At 42.8% G+C, this 19,818-nt stretch overlaps 1 protein-coding gene across 3 annotated transcripts in view; it reads left to right on the top strand.

Moving 5' to 3' along the window:
* LOC141115190 (uncharacterized) overlaps positions 1-19,818 on the top strand; it is a 158,740-nt gene that overhangs the window by 36,110 nt on the left and 102,812 nt on the right. For 2 of the 3 annotated variants that reach the window (XM_073608452.1, XM_073608453.1), the window contains exons 6-7: positions 394-470; positions 6,931-6,985. In XM_073608452.1, the coding sequence (XP_073464553.1) occupies positions 394-470; positions 6,931-6,985 (132 nt within the window). The remainder of the gene's footprint in view (positions 1-393; positions 471-6,930; positions 6,986-19,818) is intronic. The other variant, XM_073608454.1, reaches the window with a different exon arrangement.

Raw genomic sequence — 19,818 nt, forward strand, 5'->3', positions numbered from 1 at the left:
ATGATGTGAGCTATAAAGAGAAATTGTGACTTTGCCCTAAATACGCAAAATGATATGACCTCTTTAAACAGACGGTACTAAGTATATCAATTAGTGTTTGAAGGCTTATGGATGCTTAAGAATTTTTTGCATTATTAACTACAAATAATATGTTAATAAGACCTGTAGCTTAGCTACTGCTTAAGCTAATTTTAATTTGTCGCTGTTTAACCAGCATATTATTATGAAGACACGTTTTGTCTGGAGGTCTCTCTTCAGTTAATAACCCCCTATTTATTTCTTCAACCTATCTAATTTCCAAAAGAATGTCTTCCAGAGGACAGACAACTAAATAAAATGTAGAGTGATGTTGTAAAAATATCCTAAATATAGAATATCATTTATTTTTTCAAGAAAACTTGAAGCCGCCAAGGGACATTTGAAGAAAAAGCTGAAGAATCTAGAAGCACAGAATGAGTTCTTTGGTAATGGTATGCCCTTACCGATTATAGTAGGCAGCTATTCAGTGTTTTGTCATGTATGTCTATCAGAGAACATGGAGATTGCCAAATATGGCCAGGAGCCAGGCAATCGAGAACCCAACCCAGGGAGATCCAACAGTGTATAGTATATTAGTATATACATTTTTATTTCAGGAACACAGTATTGCACTGGAAACATTAAGTATGCATTCAGAATTAATAGACTTGCCAAAATGTCTTTATTTCCAGTTTCCTGTGCTTCATCCAGTCAATAAAAAAGAAGAACTGACGTCTCCAATTTCTCTTAATCAGTACATATAATAATAACAGAACATTGATAGAATAGTGTAAAGGGAAAAAAACACCATATTTGTGCATGGTATTTAAATGACAGGAAATCCACATAAACGCACAGTTCATGCAGAATGGAGAGAAGACAATTTATTTATAAGAGTGTAAGGGTTGTTTTTGACATTTTTCAGGCAGCACGTGATTTAGTGCATGTGTAGTAAATCCTCGAGTTACTAGAAAAGGAACATTATTTGTTATGGTATCTGTAAAAGTATTGACCAATTTCATTTCAGTGACTAGAAAATCTCACACTAAAATTATATTTCCTGTAAAATGTTTAATTTCAAATTATTGGAATGTTTTTTCTTGTATTTTGGGTTCAAGAAATAAAAAAAAACATAAATATGCAGATTGTTATTATAATTACTATTATTATAAAGGTGCAGTCAATTTAAAGTGGTTGTAAACCCACGGGGACAAAAAAAACAAACAGAAAAAAAACCTGCAAGACAAAAGGCATAATGAGCTAGTATGCATAGCATACTAGCTCATTATGATATACTTACCTTAGATTGAAGCCCCCTCAGGGGTCCCGGCACACCGCTTTGGCCAGCGACATGTCTCCCAGAGTTAGTTCCAGGTATTGCGGGCTCCGGCGCTGTGATTGGCCGGAGCCGTGATGATGTCACTCCCGTGCATGCGCGCGGGAGCCGCAGGTAACGGCATACTAGCTGAAGAAATCGCACGTACGAGCCATCTCTTCAGTGCGCATGTGCCGATGACGTCGGCACATGCGTAAACAGTGAATATCTCCTAAACTATGCAAGTTTAGGAGAAATTTATGGTAGCTACAGGTAAGCCTTATTATAGGCTTACCTGTAGGCAAAAGTGGTTGTAAAGGGTTTACAACCACTTTAATGTTGACTCCTGGCAAGAGCATTGACTTGATACCACATAATAATAACAATAATAAAAACAAGTTGGTCAATGCTTATTGTACAAATATTTAATGCCCAGATGTTATAATTAAAGTCTAATTGAACCTTTGGTTCAAATTGGTTAAGTATATTCCTGGTGCATCAAAACAGAAGGTGTTGAACGTCTGAGTATTGAAGCCTGTCCCCTGCCAGCAGCTGCAGAGTGGGGCCATTGCTCTCAGTGTATAAGCAATTGTTTCATTGCACAGGTCTGACATGCCCCCTACCGAATCAGATCTCTAGCTCTGAAATCAGCAAAGCTCATGATTGGAGAGATCTGGCTCTGACTCAGTAGGAGGTGTGTTGGACCTTCTGAGGGAGATCATTGCTTCCCCCACACAGAACAAGTGTCCCACTCTGCAGCACACTGACAGGTGACAGGCTCCTCTACTCAGGCTGTGGCTGCTTTTTTAAGAAAGCAAACCAAGTTTTTGCTCACCTTTCGTTTTGATCTACGAAAGGTCGCTTTAAATCGATTAACTGATTTAAAATTAAAGTTGAGTTGGGATTTAACCACTTAAGGACCGCCCACCGCATATATACTGTAGCAGGGCGGCCCTAGTGCATGAAACGACGTACAGTAGGAAAGCTGATGCGCAGGTCCGGCGGCCACGATGTCCGCTCCTCAACAAAGCAGATCCCCATTCTGTCGGGAGAGTACAATGAGATTCGCTGATCACCGCCATTACTAGTAAAAAAATAAATACATAAATAAAAATGCCATAAATCTATGCCATAGTTTGTAGACCCTATAACTTTTGCGCAAACCAATCAATATACGCTTATTGCGATTTTTTTTTTTTTACCAAAAATATGTAGCAGAATACATATTGGTCTAAACTGATGAAGAAATTTGTTTTTTTACATTTTTGGGGGGATATTTATTAGGCTTCATGTACACGGAATGTTGTTTAACCTCTCCTGAATGATTTAACTTGATATCTAGAAACCGGCGTCTAAAAACGTCTGTTTAGCCGCGTTTACATGCCGCGTTTAGCCACGTTTGCGTCTAGAAGCGTTTGTAAAAAAAAAAAAAAAAAGAAGATTATACATTTTTTTTTGTTAAAATGAAAAACGTCTATAAACGAAACACTACTAAACATGAGTTACCTCGTTTAGCAGCGTTTACAGGCTGTTACAGGAATTTGGCGTTTCAAATGCCTCTGAACATCTGTCCTGAACCCATTTTTTTTGCGTTCCAAAAAATGCTTCTAAACTCAGCTGCCTAGAAACTACTATAAATGACCCTGTGTACATGTACTGATAAGATAACAAAAAGGAGGGTTTCAGGGGCAGCTGAAAAAAAATGCCCAACTGCTTCTAAACCTCCGTTTACTGTTTATGAAATCTTTTAAAGAGGGAATCGTCCCTCTTAGACCACGAAACAGATGTCCCCATGGAAGATTTCCCTTTACCTTTTGTTCTAGGACAACTCTAAAATTGATTTCTTTTTTAGTGACAATTGTCAAAATAGAGGGGTGAATATGGACACCGACAGCAATGAAAACTTGACAGAGGGTCAAGTTTTAGCAAAATAAAAAATAAGGAGATACGAACAGGTAAATCTGTCACTTTGCACATTCATGGCAAATTAACAGGTTCTCTTTATAACCCAGCTCCTCTGATACTTTCCTTGCCCACACTCCCTTGCTGTTCATTTTTGCTGGAATGCCTGGAATTACCCAATACTTCCGGGTATGACAAAGCATGTGTCACTCCCCTCTTTATACAGTGCTTGTGCAGTCAACTGCCAGAACATTGTCACATGGGGCAGGAGAGGAAGGTCTGAGGCAGACCTGCACAGAGCTTACAGGGCATTGGAGGAAGAATAAGTGCCGTAGTAGTAGCAGAAGACATGAGCTATAAAGAGAAATTGTGACTTTGCCCTAAATACGCAAAATTATATGACCTCTTTAAACAGACACGTTTAGCCACGTTTGCGTCTAGAAGCGTTTGTAAAAAAAAAAAAGATTATACATTTTTTTTTTGTTAAAATGAAAAACGTCTATAAACGAAACACTACTAAACATGAGTTACCACGTTTAGCAGCGTTTACAGGCTGTTACAGGAATTTGGCGTTTCAAATGCCTCTGAACATCTGTCCTGAACCCATTTTTTTTGCGTTCCAAAAAATGCTTCTAAACGCAACTGCCTAGAAACTACTATAAACGACCCTGTGTACATGTACTGATAAGATAACATATAGGAGGGTTTCAGGGGCAGCTGAAAAAAAATGCCCAACTGCTTCTAAACCTCCGTTTACCAGCAGCAGTGCACATGAGGCCTTAAGTAAAAAATATTGTTTTTTTTTTCAAAATTGTCGGTCTTTTTTGTTTCTAGCACAAAAAAATTAAAACCGCAGAGGTGATCAAATACCACCAAAAGAAAGCTCTATTTGTGGGGAAAAAAAGGACATAAATTTGGATACAACGTCGCACGACCGTGCAATTGTTAGTTAAAGCGACACAGTGCCGTGTCACAAAAAAAATGGCCTAGTCATTAAGGGGATAAATCCTTCCGGTCCTTAAGTGGTTAATACAGTAAAATTTTCTAGAGCCATATTTTACAATAACAGCATGAAATATTAATATACATGATTTATACAGAGCCAACAGTTTACACAGTGCCTTACAAAATAATGGGAGACAATACCGTTTCAATACAATTCTAGACAAAAGGGTTAGGAGGGCCGTGTTTGTGAGAGCTTACAATCTAAAGGGAACAGAAAGTGATACAAAATGTGTTACTTGTGAGTGGATGAGTTGTTCAAGGAAGTAAAATGCATTAGTTTGGTAGAGACAGGATAGGCTTCCCTAAAAAGATGACTTTCTAGGGATCACCTAAAGGCAGACAAAGGAGATAACAGTAAGGGTTGGGGTAGGGTGTTTCAGAGGATGGGAGAAACTCTGGAACAGTCCTGGAGGTGAGCAAGGGAGAAGGTGTTTATAAAACTAAAGAGCAGGAAGTTTTGAGAGCAGCAAAAAAGGCAGTTTAATTTGAGTTGACGTTGGTGATGTAGTTGGGCATAGTTGTGTGTGGCTTCATAAATTGTTGTTAGTATTTCAGATTTTATTTGTTGAGCGATTGGAAGGATTAGCAGGGAGGTGTGGCAGCCACTGAGCCATTAATAAGGTAGATACGTCTGGCAGCAGCATTCATGATATATTCAAGGGGGGATTGCCTGTGTAGGAGTAGGCCAATGAGGAGCAAGTTGCAGTAGTGAAGGCGAGAGATAGCAAGTTAGTGGATTATTAGATTGGTTGTGTCATTGGTTAGGGAAAGGTGTATTTATTTTGGCCTATTATTTTTGACAGGGTTACTTTAGGCTATTCTGGTTAGTTGGATAAGACCTGTGCACATATATGGCACACATTTGTAATTATGCCATATATGGTCATGTGGACTAAAAACAGGGTATTGTCTAAGCCCTTGTAGAGCATTTATCTTTAGTTCTTGCTTCAGTCCTATATTTCTCCAATAATCATCGAATGTGTCAAGACAGATTTTGATTGTCCAAGATGTGATCAGAGGTGTGAAAGTTGTGGAACCACCCTTTTCTAATAGTATAATCCCATCCCTTAAAGTCAGAAAGTCTGCAACAGGTCTTAATACTTCTGAATGCATGGCTGAAGGTGTGAATTGCTGTTAAACTGCAAGGGCAGAAATTACTTAATTGTAGATGACAGAAGGCGTCAAAGGCCCTCACCCCCCCTTAACATTTTTTGGCCAAACAAGGGTTATTTTATGCAGCGTACACACGAGCGAACTTTTCGACCGGACTGGTCCGACGGACAATCTGCTCGTTTGTGGGCTTCATCGGACCTTCAGCGGACTTTTCTAGTTGAAAATCTGACGGACTTTAGATTTGGAACATGCCTCAAATCTTTACGTTGTAACTCCGCCGGACCCAGAAATCCGCTCGTCTGTATGCTAGTCCGACGGACAAAAACCGACGCTAGGGTAGCTATTGGCTACTGGCTATCAACTTCCTTATTTTAGTTCGGTGTACGTCATCACGTACGAATCCGTCGGACTTTGGTGTGATCGTGTGTAGGCAAGTCCATTCGTTAAAAAGTCCGTCGGAAGTCCGTCGAAAGTCCGCCGGAAAGTCTGTCGGACCAGTCCGGTCGAAAAGTCCGCCCGTGTGTACACGGCATTAGCCTCACCTGACCACAAACTTCCTTCCCACATTGCAGCTGAATCATGGTTTTGGATTGCTCCTTTGTGTGATGTTTTTTTGTGTCATACATCAATAAAAGCTGGTCAGAATGCAAACTAAGGATGACAAGTGCACCTTTACTTCAGTCTCAGCTACTGTGTACTCTATAGCTACTTTAATGTGATTGGCAGCCTTTCTGTGGTTTCTGTTATGGGTCACCTTCTGGTTTTTGCAGAGTGCTTTAAAAGAAAACGCTTGGATTTAGTATAGGTTCTAGTTGCTCATAACTAAATCAAGAGTACCCACAGAAACACCCAAACACTTGGATATTGTTTCCCACATGTTCCTAGTTATTAATCCTTGTCAAAAGCTGAATTAATAATTCCTTAACAGTGGGGTCTAGAAAATGGGTTGTCATTTTAATTATTCACTAATGGAGTCAAAATCAAAAAGTAACTGTCTCTGTTGAGGAACTGTTCTTACCTGTGAATGTGATGCTTCTACAACACTGGGTTTATATACTTATGTAAACAGCATATTTTAACTCTGATATATGATATATATCTATGACTATAAAAACTCTTTCCCATATTGGCCAAATGGCTGGAGTTGGCTTTTAATTATATAGATTTATGAACACTACGAATTACTGATAGTAAATGTTACTTAGTGGTCATTTACCTATAGGAATGAATGATATGACAAAAATGTGGCACGTCTGGAGAGTGTAAATAGTTGTAGTTTTTAAATTTAAACTTAGCGTGACGTGACTTAGACACTGTCTAATGTTACTTTATGATGCTGAGTCACCAAACAGGGAGAAGTTAGTCTCTTTGATTCCTAATTTTCACACGCAAGAGGAGAAAAATATGACCCAAGGCGTATCTGCCCCTAGGAATTAGTCTGAGAATTTGAACATGAAACAGCATGAGTGTAAATGACTTATAAAAAAGTGCAACAGACAGGTAGATTAAAACCAGATTAATGGCGGTGCATATACATATTTGATAAGTGATGTACTGTGTATCTCTTTCTTGTACAGGGCAACCTCTACAGGCTACAGGACCCCATATGCTGAGTCTTTCTTATGATCCCAGGTTGGTTTATTCATATTCAGTTTAGAATAGCTTAAGTAATATAGACCAGTAAAATGCTATAAGCTAGAACATTGTTTAATAGATATTCTTCTGGACAGATATTTATATGTATGACTAATATATATATATATATATATATATATATATATATATATATATATATATATATACACATATACATATACACACATACATATATATACACAAATACATATAGTATCTCCCAAAAGTGAGTACAACCCTCACATTTTTGGAATTTAGGTGAGTGGACACTGGTAGAATAACCAAAACAGGAAGTCTCCCTCTATATAACCCCTCCCTTACAGGAAGTACCCCAGTTTTGTAGCACGCAATGAACTTACAAAAAGAGAGGGGAGGAATGTACTCAAAGAAATTGATTTTACAGGTAAGTATGAAAAAAAAATCTAATTTTCTTTCTCGTACATCACGGGACACAGAACAGCCATATACATTACTACCTGGGATGTCCCAGAGCAGTAGCCTTGAGGGGAGGGAGACACACTGTAAGAAAGCACTATCAGATTTATACAGCAGCCTGTAAGACACTACGGCCAAAAGCCGAGTCCTCTGCTGCCCTAACATCCACCTAATAAAATCTTGTGAACGTATGTACCAAAGACCAAGTAGCGGCCCTACATATCTGCGCTGTTGACGCCTGATATTGAAAAGGAGGTTCCAACACCCCTGGTAGAATGAGCTCTAACCCCAAAGGGGAGGAGCCTTACCCTTCAGGCCATAGGCCTGAGTAATTAAGTGGCGAATCCAAAGTGAAATGGACGCCTTAGAAGCCGCTTGACCCTTCTTTGGGGCCTTCCAGGAAAACAAAAAAAAGCATCAGAACTTCTGATGCTTGCAGACCTTTCCAAATAGGTTCTGACTGCACGCACCACATCCAAAATGTGCAACTGCTTCTCTTCTGGCGAGCCAGGCTGAGAGAAAAAAGAAGGTAGAACGATGTCTTGATTTAAATGAAAATCAGAAACTACCTTAGGTAAAAAGGACAGAAGAGGACGTAGCATCACCTTATCATGATGCAAAATTAAAATATGGCTCTTTACAGAAAAGGGCCGCCAGTTCGGAGACCCTTCTAGCCGAAGTAATTGCAAAAAGAAAAGCCAACTTCCGTGTCAAAAGAACTAACGGAATCTCGTTGATCGGTTCAAAAGGTCGCTCCTGTAGCACCAACAGAACCAAATTCAAATCCCAAGGACAAAGAGGAATCTTCACGGAGGCAATAAATGAGTCGCTCCTTGAAGAAAAATTTGGATTAGAGAATGTGAAGCCAAGGGCTTTTGGAAGTACACTGATAGGGTCGAAACCTGCCCTTTAATTGTTTTTAAAGGTAATTTCTTGTCTAAGCCTGACTGAAGAAAAGAGAAAATTCTTCCACCCAAGTACTTGCGAGAATGCAAACCTCTGGCCTCACACCAAGCAATATAGGCCTTACGCACCCTGTGATAGAGCTTCTTGGTGAACACCTTTCTGGCATTAACCAATGTAGACATCACTGAACCTGAGATACCACGATCTCCTAGCACCCTGGCTTCAATAGCCACACCATCATATTCAGCTAGTGTAAATTTGTGTTTAATATAGGCCCCTGTGTCAGTAGATCGAGCCAGAGCAGAAGCGTCCAAGGCCCGCCCACTGCTAATCTCACTATCTCCGGGTACTAGGCCCTTCTGGTCCAGGCTGGAGCTACCAAGATGACTGATATCATCTCCTCTTGGATCCTGCGCAAAAGATGTGGCAGGAGAGGATTCAAGTGGAATCCACAGATCAGAGACAACTTAGTCCAGGGTACTACCAGTGCATCTATCCCAATTGCAAGGGGACCTCTAGCTCTGGATACAAACTGCTGAATCTTGCAGTTGAACCTGGATGCCAATAGATCTACATCCGGCGTGCCCCAATGCTGGCAAATCTGCATAAACACCTGTGGGTGCAGAGACCATTCTCCTGGTAGTATCTGTTGGCAGCTTAGATAGTCCGCTTTCCAGTTCTCTACCCCTGAAATGTGGACTGCAGACAGCACTGGCACATGCTTTTCTGCCCAAGACAGTACATGACTGACCTACATGTGAGCCAGATGACTTCTGGTGCCGCCCTGGTGGTTGACTTGTTGGTTTGCACCATTACCGGGTGACCCTGTAACTTTGCTGTCCATAATTCAGCGCAAGGCATATCGCCCGCAGCTCTAGAACATTGGATGGGCAATCCCTGTTCCTTCAGAGTCCATTTCCCCTGGACTGTGGAACTTTCCATGACTGCGCCCTAGCTGGAAGGACTGGCAACTGTGGTCACTACCCTCCACTACAGTGGATGAAAAGACCTTCCAGCTTCGGGTCTACTAATCACCAGGCGAGACTTCCTCGAGCCCTGGGGGTTATGATCATGCAGGAATCCAAACCCCTCATCTACCTGCTCCATGCAGACAGAATGTTCTGCTGCAGCACCCTGGAATGGAATTGGGCATACGGAATTGCTTTGAATGAGGAAACCATCCTTCCCAGAAGACTCATACAGAGTCGGACAGATGGGCGTCTCTTTCGGCTTACTTGCCGAACTTGATCCTTTAGGGCCTCGACCCTTCTTGGAGGCAAGAACACTCTTGCCTGGATTGTGTACAAAACAAGGCTTTAATATTCCAGACTTTGAACCTGTTTTAAGGCCGGATTTGTCAGAATTTATGATCCATCTGAGATGTTCCAGAAATTGGACCATAAAGGCCACGTTCCTCATCAAAACCTGCAGCGATTGATCCCTTAGTAGGAGATTGTCTAAGTAGCCTGCAAGCAAGATCCCCCGCGATTTTAGAAGACCCAGCACTGGCATCAGGAACTTTGTGAAAACTCAAGGGGGGGGGGGCAGTTGCGAGCCCAAAGGGCAGAGCCACAAACTGAAAGTGCTGCTCCTTTATGACAAAGTGCAAAAGCCTTTGATGAGGTTGAAAAATTGGTACATGCAGGTATGCATCCCTGATATCTATGGATGCCAGAAAATCTCCTTCTTGAAGAGAGGTCACTACAAAGCAGACTGATTCCATCCGAAAGGGCCGCACTGAGAGATAACGGTTCAGTGCTCTTAGATTCAGAATTGGACTTATGTCGACATTTGGCTTTGGAACCATGAACAGGTTTGAATAAAACCCTATACCCCTTTCGGGAACTGGGACCTCCATAATCACCCCTGCCGCCTTAAAAGGTCTAGTGCAGGGGTAGGCAACCTTGGCCCTCCTTATGTGGTAAAACTACAAGTCCCATGAGACATTGCAAGACCCTGCAATCACAGGCATGACTCCTAGAGGCAGAGGCATGATGGGATTTGTAGTTTCACCACAGCTGGAGTGCCGAGGTTGCCTACCCGTGGTCTAGTGCTTGGAGTAATAAGCCCTTTCTTGAAAGGTCCGTGGGAACGCTGGACCTCACAAATATTTGAGGAGGGTAGCAGCACTGGTAGTAGCCACATCACTGGATAGACGCAGTGACTCAGATTGCCCAGTGTCATCCGGGCTTTTAGGAGAGGCTATTACAATAGAGTTCCGTTTAGCTTCTACAGGAGCAACTGATGGAACACATGTGCTCTTTGCTGCAGCACCCCCCACAGAATGCTTTCTGGAAGACATAGCTTGCTGAAACAGTGGTAACTGGCTTTGTGACACAATACACAAGTTCCTCAGTACCACAATTCCCCCTTAGAAGAATCTTATACAATGAACTGTTTTTCCAGCTAATGCAACATAATTAGGCTGTGCCTGCCATCACCCATAGGATTCACATGTCACCCAGGATTGGCTGCTCTGTGCCCCTTCCGCCAGCCAACAAAACTTCTAATGTAGCTTTAAAAAAAGCTTCCCTCGGCCATCAGCGCCACGTGCGCGCGCCCTTGGAGGAGAATCACACAGTGCAGTATTCCTATGCCCTCTAGTGGACAAATAAAAGCATAGCAAAAGTTTTTTTTTTCTTCCAAAACATGTCAGCCTAAACAGGTTGCAGGGGAATATAGATAATAATGGGACCCTGGTTTTACACAGGGCGGCCTACTGCTCCTGCTGCAGGACAATAGCCTAATCCAGAGGTCGAGCCCTCACCCATCGCGGCAGGGTTTGTTACTACGGATATTCAAGGACTGGGTACACCTTTAATATGAGGGTCCACTCCCTTGGACCTGTACAGCACCCTACAGGAAATTCTTAGTTCTGAAGGGCCCAGGATTTCCACTACGCAGGGTCCAGCATGCGAAGGTTGCATTACAGGCAAAACCTCATTGTTGATTTCTTAATCTTCTTTAGGAGGCTTGGGTACCATTTATCTTAGCATAATAGCTTTTTTGAAATTGATCCGATCTGGAAGAGCTGTCCCTTAATTCTCAAGAACCTGTGCAGGATTACAGCATGGAAGCTCACAGGGAGCTTAAAGGTGACCATCCACCTTTTAGACACTGGCAGGGGTTATATAAAGAGGGACTTCCTGTTGTGGTTAGTTTACCAGTGTCCATTCACCTAAAGGTGGCATATAACCCAGGTTATAATGTATATGGCTGCTCTGTGTCCCGTGATATACGAGAAAGAAATGACACTTTGCTACAATGTAAAGTAGTGAGTGTACAGCAGCACAGCTTGTATAACAGTGTAAATTTGCTGTCCTCTCAAAATAACTCAACACACAGCCATTAATATCTAAACCGCTGGCAACAAAAGTGAGTACACCCCTAAGTGAAAATGTCCAAATTGCACCCAAAGTGTCAATTTTTTGTGTGGCCATCATTATTTTCCAGCACTGCCTTAACCCTCTTGGGCATGGAGTTCACCAAAGCTTCACAGGTTGCTACTATAGTCCTCTTCCACTCCTCCATGACAACATCACAGAGCTGATGGATGTTAGAGACCTTGCACTCCTCCACCTTCCGTTTGAGGATTCCCCACAGATGATCAATGGGGTTTAGGTCTGGGGACATGCTTGGCCAGTCCATCACCTTTACCCTCAGCCTCTTTAGGAAGGCAGTGGTCGTCTTGGAAGTGTGTTTGGGGTCGTTATATCCTATCCCAAAGGGAGAGGATCATGCTCTGCTTCAGTATGTCACAGTACATGTCTGCATTTATGGTTCCCTCAATGAACTGTAGCTTACCACTGCCAGCAGCACTCATGAAGTCCCAGACCATGACACTCCAACCACCATGCTTGACTGTAGGCAAGACACACTTGTCTTTGTACTCCTCACCTGGTTGCCGCCACACACGCTTGACACCATCTGAACCAAGTAAGTTTATCTTGGTCTCATCAGACTACAGGACATGGTTCCAGTAATCCATGTCCTTAGTCTGCTTGTCTTCAGCAAACTGTTTGCGAGCTTTCTTGTGCATCATCTTTAGAAGAGGCTTCCTTCTGGGACGACAGCCATGCTGACCAATTTGATGCTGACAAGCTGACCCCCCCACCCCTTCAAGCTCTGAAGCAATGCTGGCAGCACTCATACATCTATTTCCCAAAGACAACCTCTGGATATGGTGGTGAGCATGTGCACACAACTTCTTTGGTCGACCATGGCAAGGCCTTTTCTGAGTGGAACCTGTCCTGTTAAACCGCTGTATGGTCTTGGCCACTGCGCTGCAGCTCAGTTTCAGGGTCTTGGCAATCTTCTTATAGCCTATGCAATCTTTATGTAGAGCAACAATTCTTTTTTTTCAGATCCTCAGAGAGTTCTCAGAGAGAACACCGATATCCCTGTATAGCTGACATCCGCTTCTCCTTCTCTCCCTCCCACGGCTGTCAGCTAAAAAGCTATACGGGGAAATTGGTGATCACAGCTGTCCCTCCTGCTGCACCGATTATCCCTGACTGTTCCCTGTATCCTCCTCCTCCAGCCCCCCTCCGTGTCTTCTACGGCTCCCCTCCTGTCCTTCACCCGGCTCTCTGTCCTCCTCCAGCCCCCTCCGTGTCCTTCACCTGGCTCTCTGTCCTCCTCCTCCAGCCCCCCTCCGTGTCCTTCAACCCCCCCTGTACTCCTCCTCTGCCCCATCCCCCGCAGCCGGCTTCCCTCCTCTCCCGCCAGCTGTGGGGATCTGTCAGGATGGCGAGCGGAGGAAGGGACTGGTCATTTACCGGCCCCTGCCTTTTCTGAATTGGACACAGTGAGCGAGATCGCTCCTGTGTCCTGTGAAAACTGAGCAGAGTAACCTGTGTGTTTCTATGCTCAGTTTATGAATGGACAGGAGCCGCTGTCTTCTGTCCATTCATCTTCAATCAATGTCCTCAGTCCCTTTCCATGTCTCAAAGAGGAGATGTCAGGGGTCTGTTTAGACCCCTGATATCTCACCAAAGCCCCCCCCCCCCCCAACAGAGTTGATTAAAAAAAAAAAATGCAAAAAATATTTAAAAATAAATAAAAGTGTAAACAAAAATTATAAAAAAAAAAAAAAAATTATAAAAAATATATAAAATAAAAAACTACTGACACCACCCCCTGCCCTACCAACACTGTCCACTGCCCCAACCCCCTCCCCCCAAAAAGCATTGTGAACAAAAAAAAAAAAAAATTTAAAAAAACAATATGTAAAAATAAAAACTACTGACACCATCCACTACCCTGCTGACACTGTCCACAGCCCTGCTGACACCGTCCACTGACCTACTGACAACATCACCGCCACATACTCCCCACCCCCTTCCCCAGAAGCACTGTGAAAAAAATATTTAAAAACAATATTTAAAGAAAATAATAAACAACAAAATTGTAAAAAATAGAGAAAAAAATAAAAACTACTGACACACTGCTCTACTGACACTGTCCACTACCCCACCCCAAATCATTGTAAAAAACAAAAAATAAAAAAAGGAAATTGTGAAATCATTTAAAAAATACAATTGTAAAAAAATAATAATAAAAATAAAGAACTACTGACACCGTCCACTGCCCTACTGACACCACCCTCCACATACTACTTAACGCTGTAAGTCATCTCAGACTCTATTAAACCACACCCGATTTAAGCCACACCCAATATGTAGCACGGTTAAAGCCATGCCCACCTCCCTGAAATGAGTTTACCACCTCCCTGAAATGAGTTTGCCACCTCCCTGAAATTAGTTTTTGCAGGTTGGGATGTCTGATGTATAGCACATTTCCCCAAATGTGAAAATGGTGTGTTTTGGGAAATACGCCATATATGCATGCATGGGTAAACGCTGTTGCAGTAGCGTTTACACAAATATGTCAAAAAACAGCCTTTCACTTGTATGGCCAGCTGTAAGCCACACCTGCTGCTCATGATGTGCATGAGGCCTTACTATGAATCATTTTTATTCAAATCAAATGTTATCATAGCTGACTCAGGTCACACTATTACACTTTCCCCAAAAGTATAATACATTAAAGACAATAGGGTCAATTTGCTAAGCATAGTAAATCATATTAACCGCTTCAGCCCTGGAAGATTTTACCTGTTCCTGACCAGAGCACTTTTTGCGATTCGGCACTGTGTCAATTTAACTGACAATTGCGCGGTCGTGCAATGTTGCACCAAAACAAAATTGACATCCTTTTTTTCCCACAAATGTAGCTTTCTTTTGGTGATATTTGATCACCACATTTTTGAAAAAAAACCGCAATATTTTTTACTTTTTGCTATAATAAATATCTCCAAAAATATATAAAAAAACATTTTTTTCCCTCAGTTTAGGTCGATATGCATTCTTCATATTTTTCATAACAAAAATCGCAATAAGTGTATATTGATTGGTTTGCGCAAAAGTTATAGCGTCTACAAAATAGGGGATAATTTTATGGCATTTTTATTATTAATTTTTTTTTTACTAGTAATGGCGGCGATCTGTGATTTTTGTCGGGACTGCGACATTATGGCGGACACGTCGGCCAATTTTGACACATTTTTGGGACCATTGGTATTTATACAGCAATCGGTGCTATAAAAATGCATTGATTACTGTAAAAATGTCACTGGCAGGGAAGGGGTTAACACTAGGGGGCAATCAAGGGTTAATTGTGTTCCCTAGTGTGTGTTCTAACTGAAGGAGGAGGGGACTGTGTAGGGGAGATGACAGGTCGCTGTTCATACTCTGTATGAACAAACGGTCACTTCTCCTCTCAGAGAACCAGAAACACAGATCCCAGTTCTCCGTGTGCCCCGAGCGATCGTGGGAGCCTGGCGGTGATCGCGACTGCCAGGCACTCGCATCAGCTCCATGGGCGAGCAGGGGGGGCGCGCGCACGTGTGCGTCTATGCAGGGCTATTTTTCTCAGAGAATAGATGCAGGAACTCCCCTCTCCCAAGTCACCCCTTGGTTTCACCCCCTACCCACCTCCCAGTACCACCTCTTTTAGAGGAAATAGAACCAAGTATAAATTTTGTGGTGCCAAGTAATCTGTATGGAAATTAGTAATTATAATAAGTAAAGCAGTAAAATGGATCCAATACAGCCAGCAACAATAGACCCCCAAAGCAAAAATAGATCCCCCCAGCAACAATAGACAGCTTGCAACAAAATACCACCTTGCAACAACAGATCCATGCTAGGAACAAGTGACCCAACAGCAACAATAGACCCCTCCTTCAACAATAGATCCCCCCAGCAACAATAGATACCCAGCAGCCAGCATTAATAGACCCTCCAGCAGCCAGCAACAATTGACCCCTCCCTCAACAGTAGGTCCCGCCCATCAACAATTGGCCCAATAGCAACATAATACCCCCTCCAGCAACAATTGACCCACCAGCAGCTGGCATCATTGGACCCTTCAACACACCCCACTACCCCTTGCCACTGCATACAATCAGAGCTGGATGTGCCGGAAATGTACTCCCCTGCGTTCCCGCTGATGAAAAGCCCTGCGTCTATAAATGTTACCCCCACTGGACAGCGCATGAGCCATTCCAAATGGAAATAAAATAATGCTTCGAGAGAAAAAATACTCATTGATGAAAAATTAAAGATTAGCAATAATTGCACAGTTAGTTAGGCTAGGTTCACATCTTTGTTTTCCCCTGTGACAGCGTTTACGTGGGCTGATGCTGATGCTGAAACACAGGTAGAAAGACCCTACAGCTTTTAAAAAAGCATGGCCGCAGGGAATGTTTTCCCATGTGTGGGGGTGCCATTAAGGGTCAATGGCACCCTCGTGTTTCTGCTAAATAGCAGCGCATTTGTGAAGAAGGCAAAAAACTTATGAGCACTGTCCAGTTTGCTACAACAGGTAAACGATTTTTATGTGTAAAAATAATTATTATCGGACATGGATGGTTCATAAATGGAAGATGTTGATAAGAAAATTACCATTAGCTAAAATAATTCCTGCAGCTTAGTGAATTGACCTTAACTGTCAGATATATGCAATTGCTGTGTCTTACATGTCAAACTTACTTGACTAGCAATCAATAGTCCAGTAGTACACCATTATCTGATTTGGAAGTACACTAATCATAACATGCAAAACAATGATATACTGTGTGTATGTGCATGTGTATGATCAACTCCTGCCCATACACTGACTCCAGTGCTACTTTGGGCAAAATAAAATGCACACTCCAATTTGGCTGTCACATTCATTTTTTTGTGTAATGAAAGACATCTTAAAAGACAAATGTGTCCAAGGTTAAAGTTTGATTAACATTAAATGCAATTTTACGTGCTTTAACGCATCTGTGCTTTTCACTCATATTTGACACTTTTCGGTTGACATAAAGTGAAAAACACAAGTCAGTGGTGCAAAAAATCTGCATACACTATGTGTTTTAAACGCATCATTTTAATGGGATCAGGTCTAACTGAAATGAATGGGCCTTGATGGTAAATTGCATATCAGATGTGCTGAAACACATCTTAAAACAGATCTAAAATTCTAAAAGGTACAGTATATGAAGTACAAGTCCCATGGATGGGCCCAAAAAATGGCCAAAAATGCAAAAGAATATGCAAAAAAGTGTTGGAGTCTCCCTGTACTGTAAGGGCTAAATGCTCATTATGTCTTGGTAGGAGATGATTAGGCACTTATCCTGATTGTCTTCTTCAGCAGGCTTGGCGCTGTCCTCTTATCCCTGAACCCCTGGGCTGTGGGTGGTCCCTTGGTGTTATCACATACAATGCAGGTCTATTAACCCTGCTGCAATGTACATTGTACAAACAGTCTGCTTACCAATCAAATGAACCTGTCTAACAGCACGCGTTAAAAACAGGTTTAGTTAGCACACATTTGCAAATGCACGCATAAACTGCAGGGCCCCTTCACAGCACCCTGTATTACCTGCAGTTCTAACCCTTTTAAATGTATGAGTCTCCCCAACAGTGGGAGCACATACATTCTAATGCAGGGGTGTCCAAACTATGGCCCTCCAGTTGTTAAGGAACTACAACTCCCATCATGCCTAGTCATGTCTGTGAATGTCAGAGTTTTACAATGCCTCATGGGAAGTGTAGTTCCGCAACAGCTGGAGGGCCGTAGTTTGGACACCCCTGTTCTAATGGATAGATAGAGGGCGGGTGGGACTGGAGGTAGCCCATTCCTCCTTATAGGCACAGGGGCACATTGGACACCCAGCACATTGCACAATGGCAGCAAAGGTGTCTAGTGTGTCCCCTCACCAATATTACATCAGTAACAAAAAGATGGCCCCTGCCCCCACCTATAACTGGTCTTCACAGCAAAGAGCACATGGAAGGGCAATGCATGCAAGACAAAACCAGAGAAAATTCTAGAGTACTCTCAGAACGTTGATAAGGGAGGCCTAGTCATCACCTCCACCATCACAGGAGTGAGCTCTCCAATGCTGAGCTCAGACCTACTGCATCGGGGGGGGAGAGAGTATGTGAGTGGGTTTAAATCAGAGAAAGCTTACTTCTGTGATGGTGGAGGTGAGCAGTGATGACTAGGCCTCACTTAGCAACATCCTGGGAGTACATAGTAACGTCCTGGGAGTATTCCAGTCATGCTTTATAAGGTATATAAATGGCCTACACCTATAGCAAGGGTATTATTCATCTTTAGTCAGAGCTGCACAGTTTATTTTAATCTATAAACATCCCTTTCCTGCATAGGCAGGTTTTTTGTAAAGTTGAACTATACTTTTAAGTGTATACCTATGCGAGGGCCATGTTTGCTTGCATGGGATGCACGTGTGTTCTGTGCATCCATATGCAGGCAGTCCCATTTATGTCTATTGGAATGCAGCTGCTTGTCCCAATCTGACATCCATGTGGGAATGCAGATGGTGTGAGTTTGGGTACATGCACCCTCATGGATCAAATTGGGAGCAGTGGCTGTTTTCTGAACCCCTGTTCGTGTGCAGTAGAACCCCATAGACTTCTATGGACCCAGGAGATGAATCCGTCCTTACAGATTACATATCACTTGGCCAGCAATGCAGATCAAACTACTGTGGCCCCATCACACTATATCATTTTGTTGTTTTACATTAGTGCATACACATTAATGTGCAGTATTTTGCCCGTTAGAGTGGCTTCACACTGCCCTGCTGCAATTTTGCTACAGCACAGCTAACCCGCAGTTTTCATGCAGGTTAGCTGCGCTTTCCCATAGAGTTGAACGAGGTCCTACGGTTTTGGTGTGGTTTCAGAATGTGTAAACTCCTGCATGCTGCATCTTTGGTGCGCTTTCTGAAACCACAGGACATCATAGAAATCTATGGGAACCTGCGGGGTAGCTGAACTTTGCCCAGAGTGCAAAAGGATTGCACTGGGACACTGGGACAGCGTGAAGTTAAGAATGTGCAGCAACATAAAAAAAAAAAAAATCAGACCTGCACATTTTTTTTAATGCAGTGTACCACAATGCAAGACGTAGATTTTGTGTGCACTGCAGTGCAGGTCTGTTGTCACATGCTGTACTTGTGTATTGGGGATGCCATTCTAAATTAATGGAACTGCAATGCACCTCACAGAGTTTGCCATGTTACCCTGCATTGTTATTGCAACACATAGCTCTAAGACCCCATTCACACAGGGGCAACACGACTTGCAGGTCGCCTCAGCGAGGCGACCTGCAAACGAGTGCCTGGGCGACTTGCAAAACGACTTCTGTATAGAAGTCTATGCAAGTCGCCCCAAGTCGCCCCCGACGTCGTACAGGAACCTTTTTCTAAGTCGGAGCGACTTGCATCGCTCCCCTTAGAACGGTTCCATAGCACAGAACGGGAGGCGACTTGTCCCTGTGTGAATGGGCTCTTAAGTGGGCCTAAAAGCTATCTATACCTTCAAATAACTTAACCCTAATGATCCCTCCCTCTCCCAATATTAATTAAACACCCTTCCACTTACCATATTTGGTGGCCCTCATTTGGAGAAGATGCACTGCAGGCTTGCAAGTAGACAGCTTTTGCATTCAGACCTATGAAGAATCCAGTACACCTGGCACTCTGCACCCTGACATTGCATTTCCCTGACAATCAGCATTCCTACCACTAAACCCCTGACTATGAACATCCCTGCCTCCCAACACCCCAATAGCCAAGACACTGCATATTTTGGTCACCCAGTACTCCTACCACCAGTGGCAGCTGGTGCTCAATATTTTGGGGGGGCAAACAACCCCCCCCCCCCACTTGCACCACCGCCACCTAATCTTTTCGCTGGCTTGGTTGAATTACACATTATTTCCCCTTTTTACAAAGTAAAGCGAACAGACTTCTTACAGAGAGAGCATACCTCCTCCAGCCAGCCTGATCCACATGGGGTGTGCACCATCCTAATACATGCAATCCTTCCTATATCACATCTATAAAGATCAGATAGAAGAGATACAATGTCACAGGGTCTTCTTATCGGGAAGAGGACTGATTACCG

Source organism: Aquarana catesbeiana, linkage group LG01 (assembly GCF_042186555.1).
Source record: "Aquarana catesbeiana isolate 2022-GZ linkage group LG01, ASM4218655v1, whole genome shotgun sequence".
Taxonomy (NCBI): Eukaryota; Metazoa; Chordata; class Amphibia; order Anura; family Ranidae; genus Aquarana; species Aquarana catesbeiana.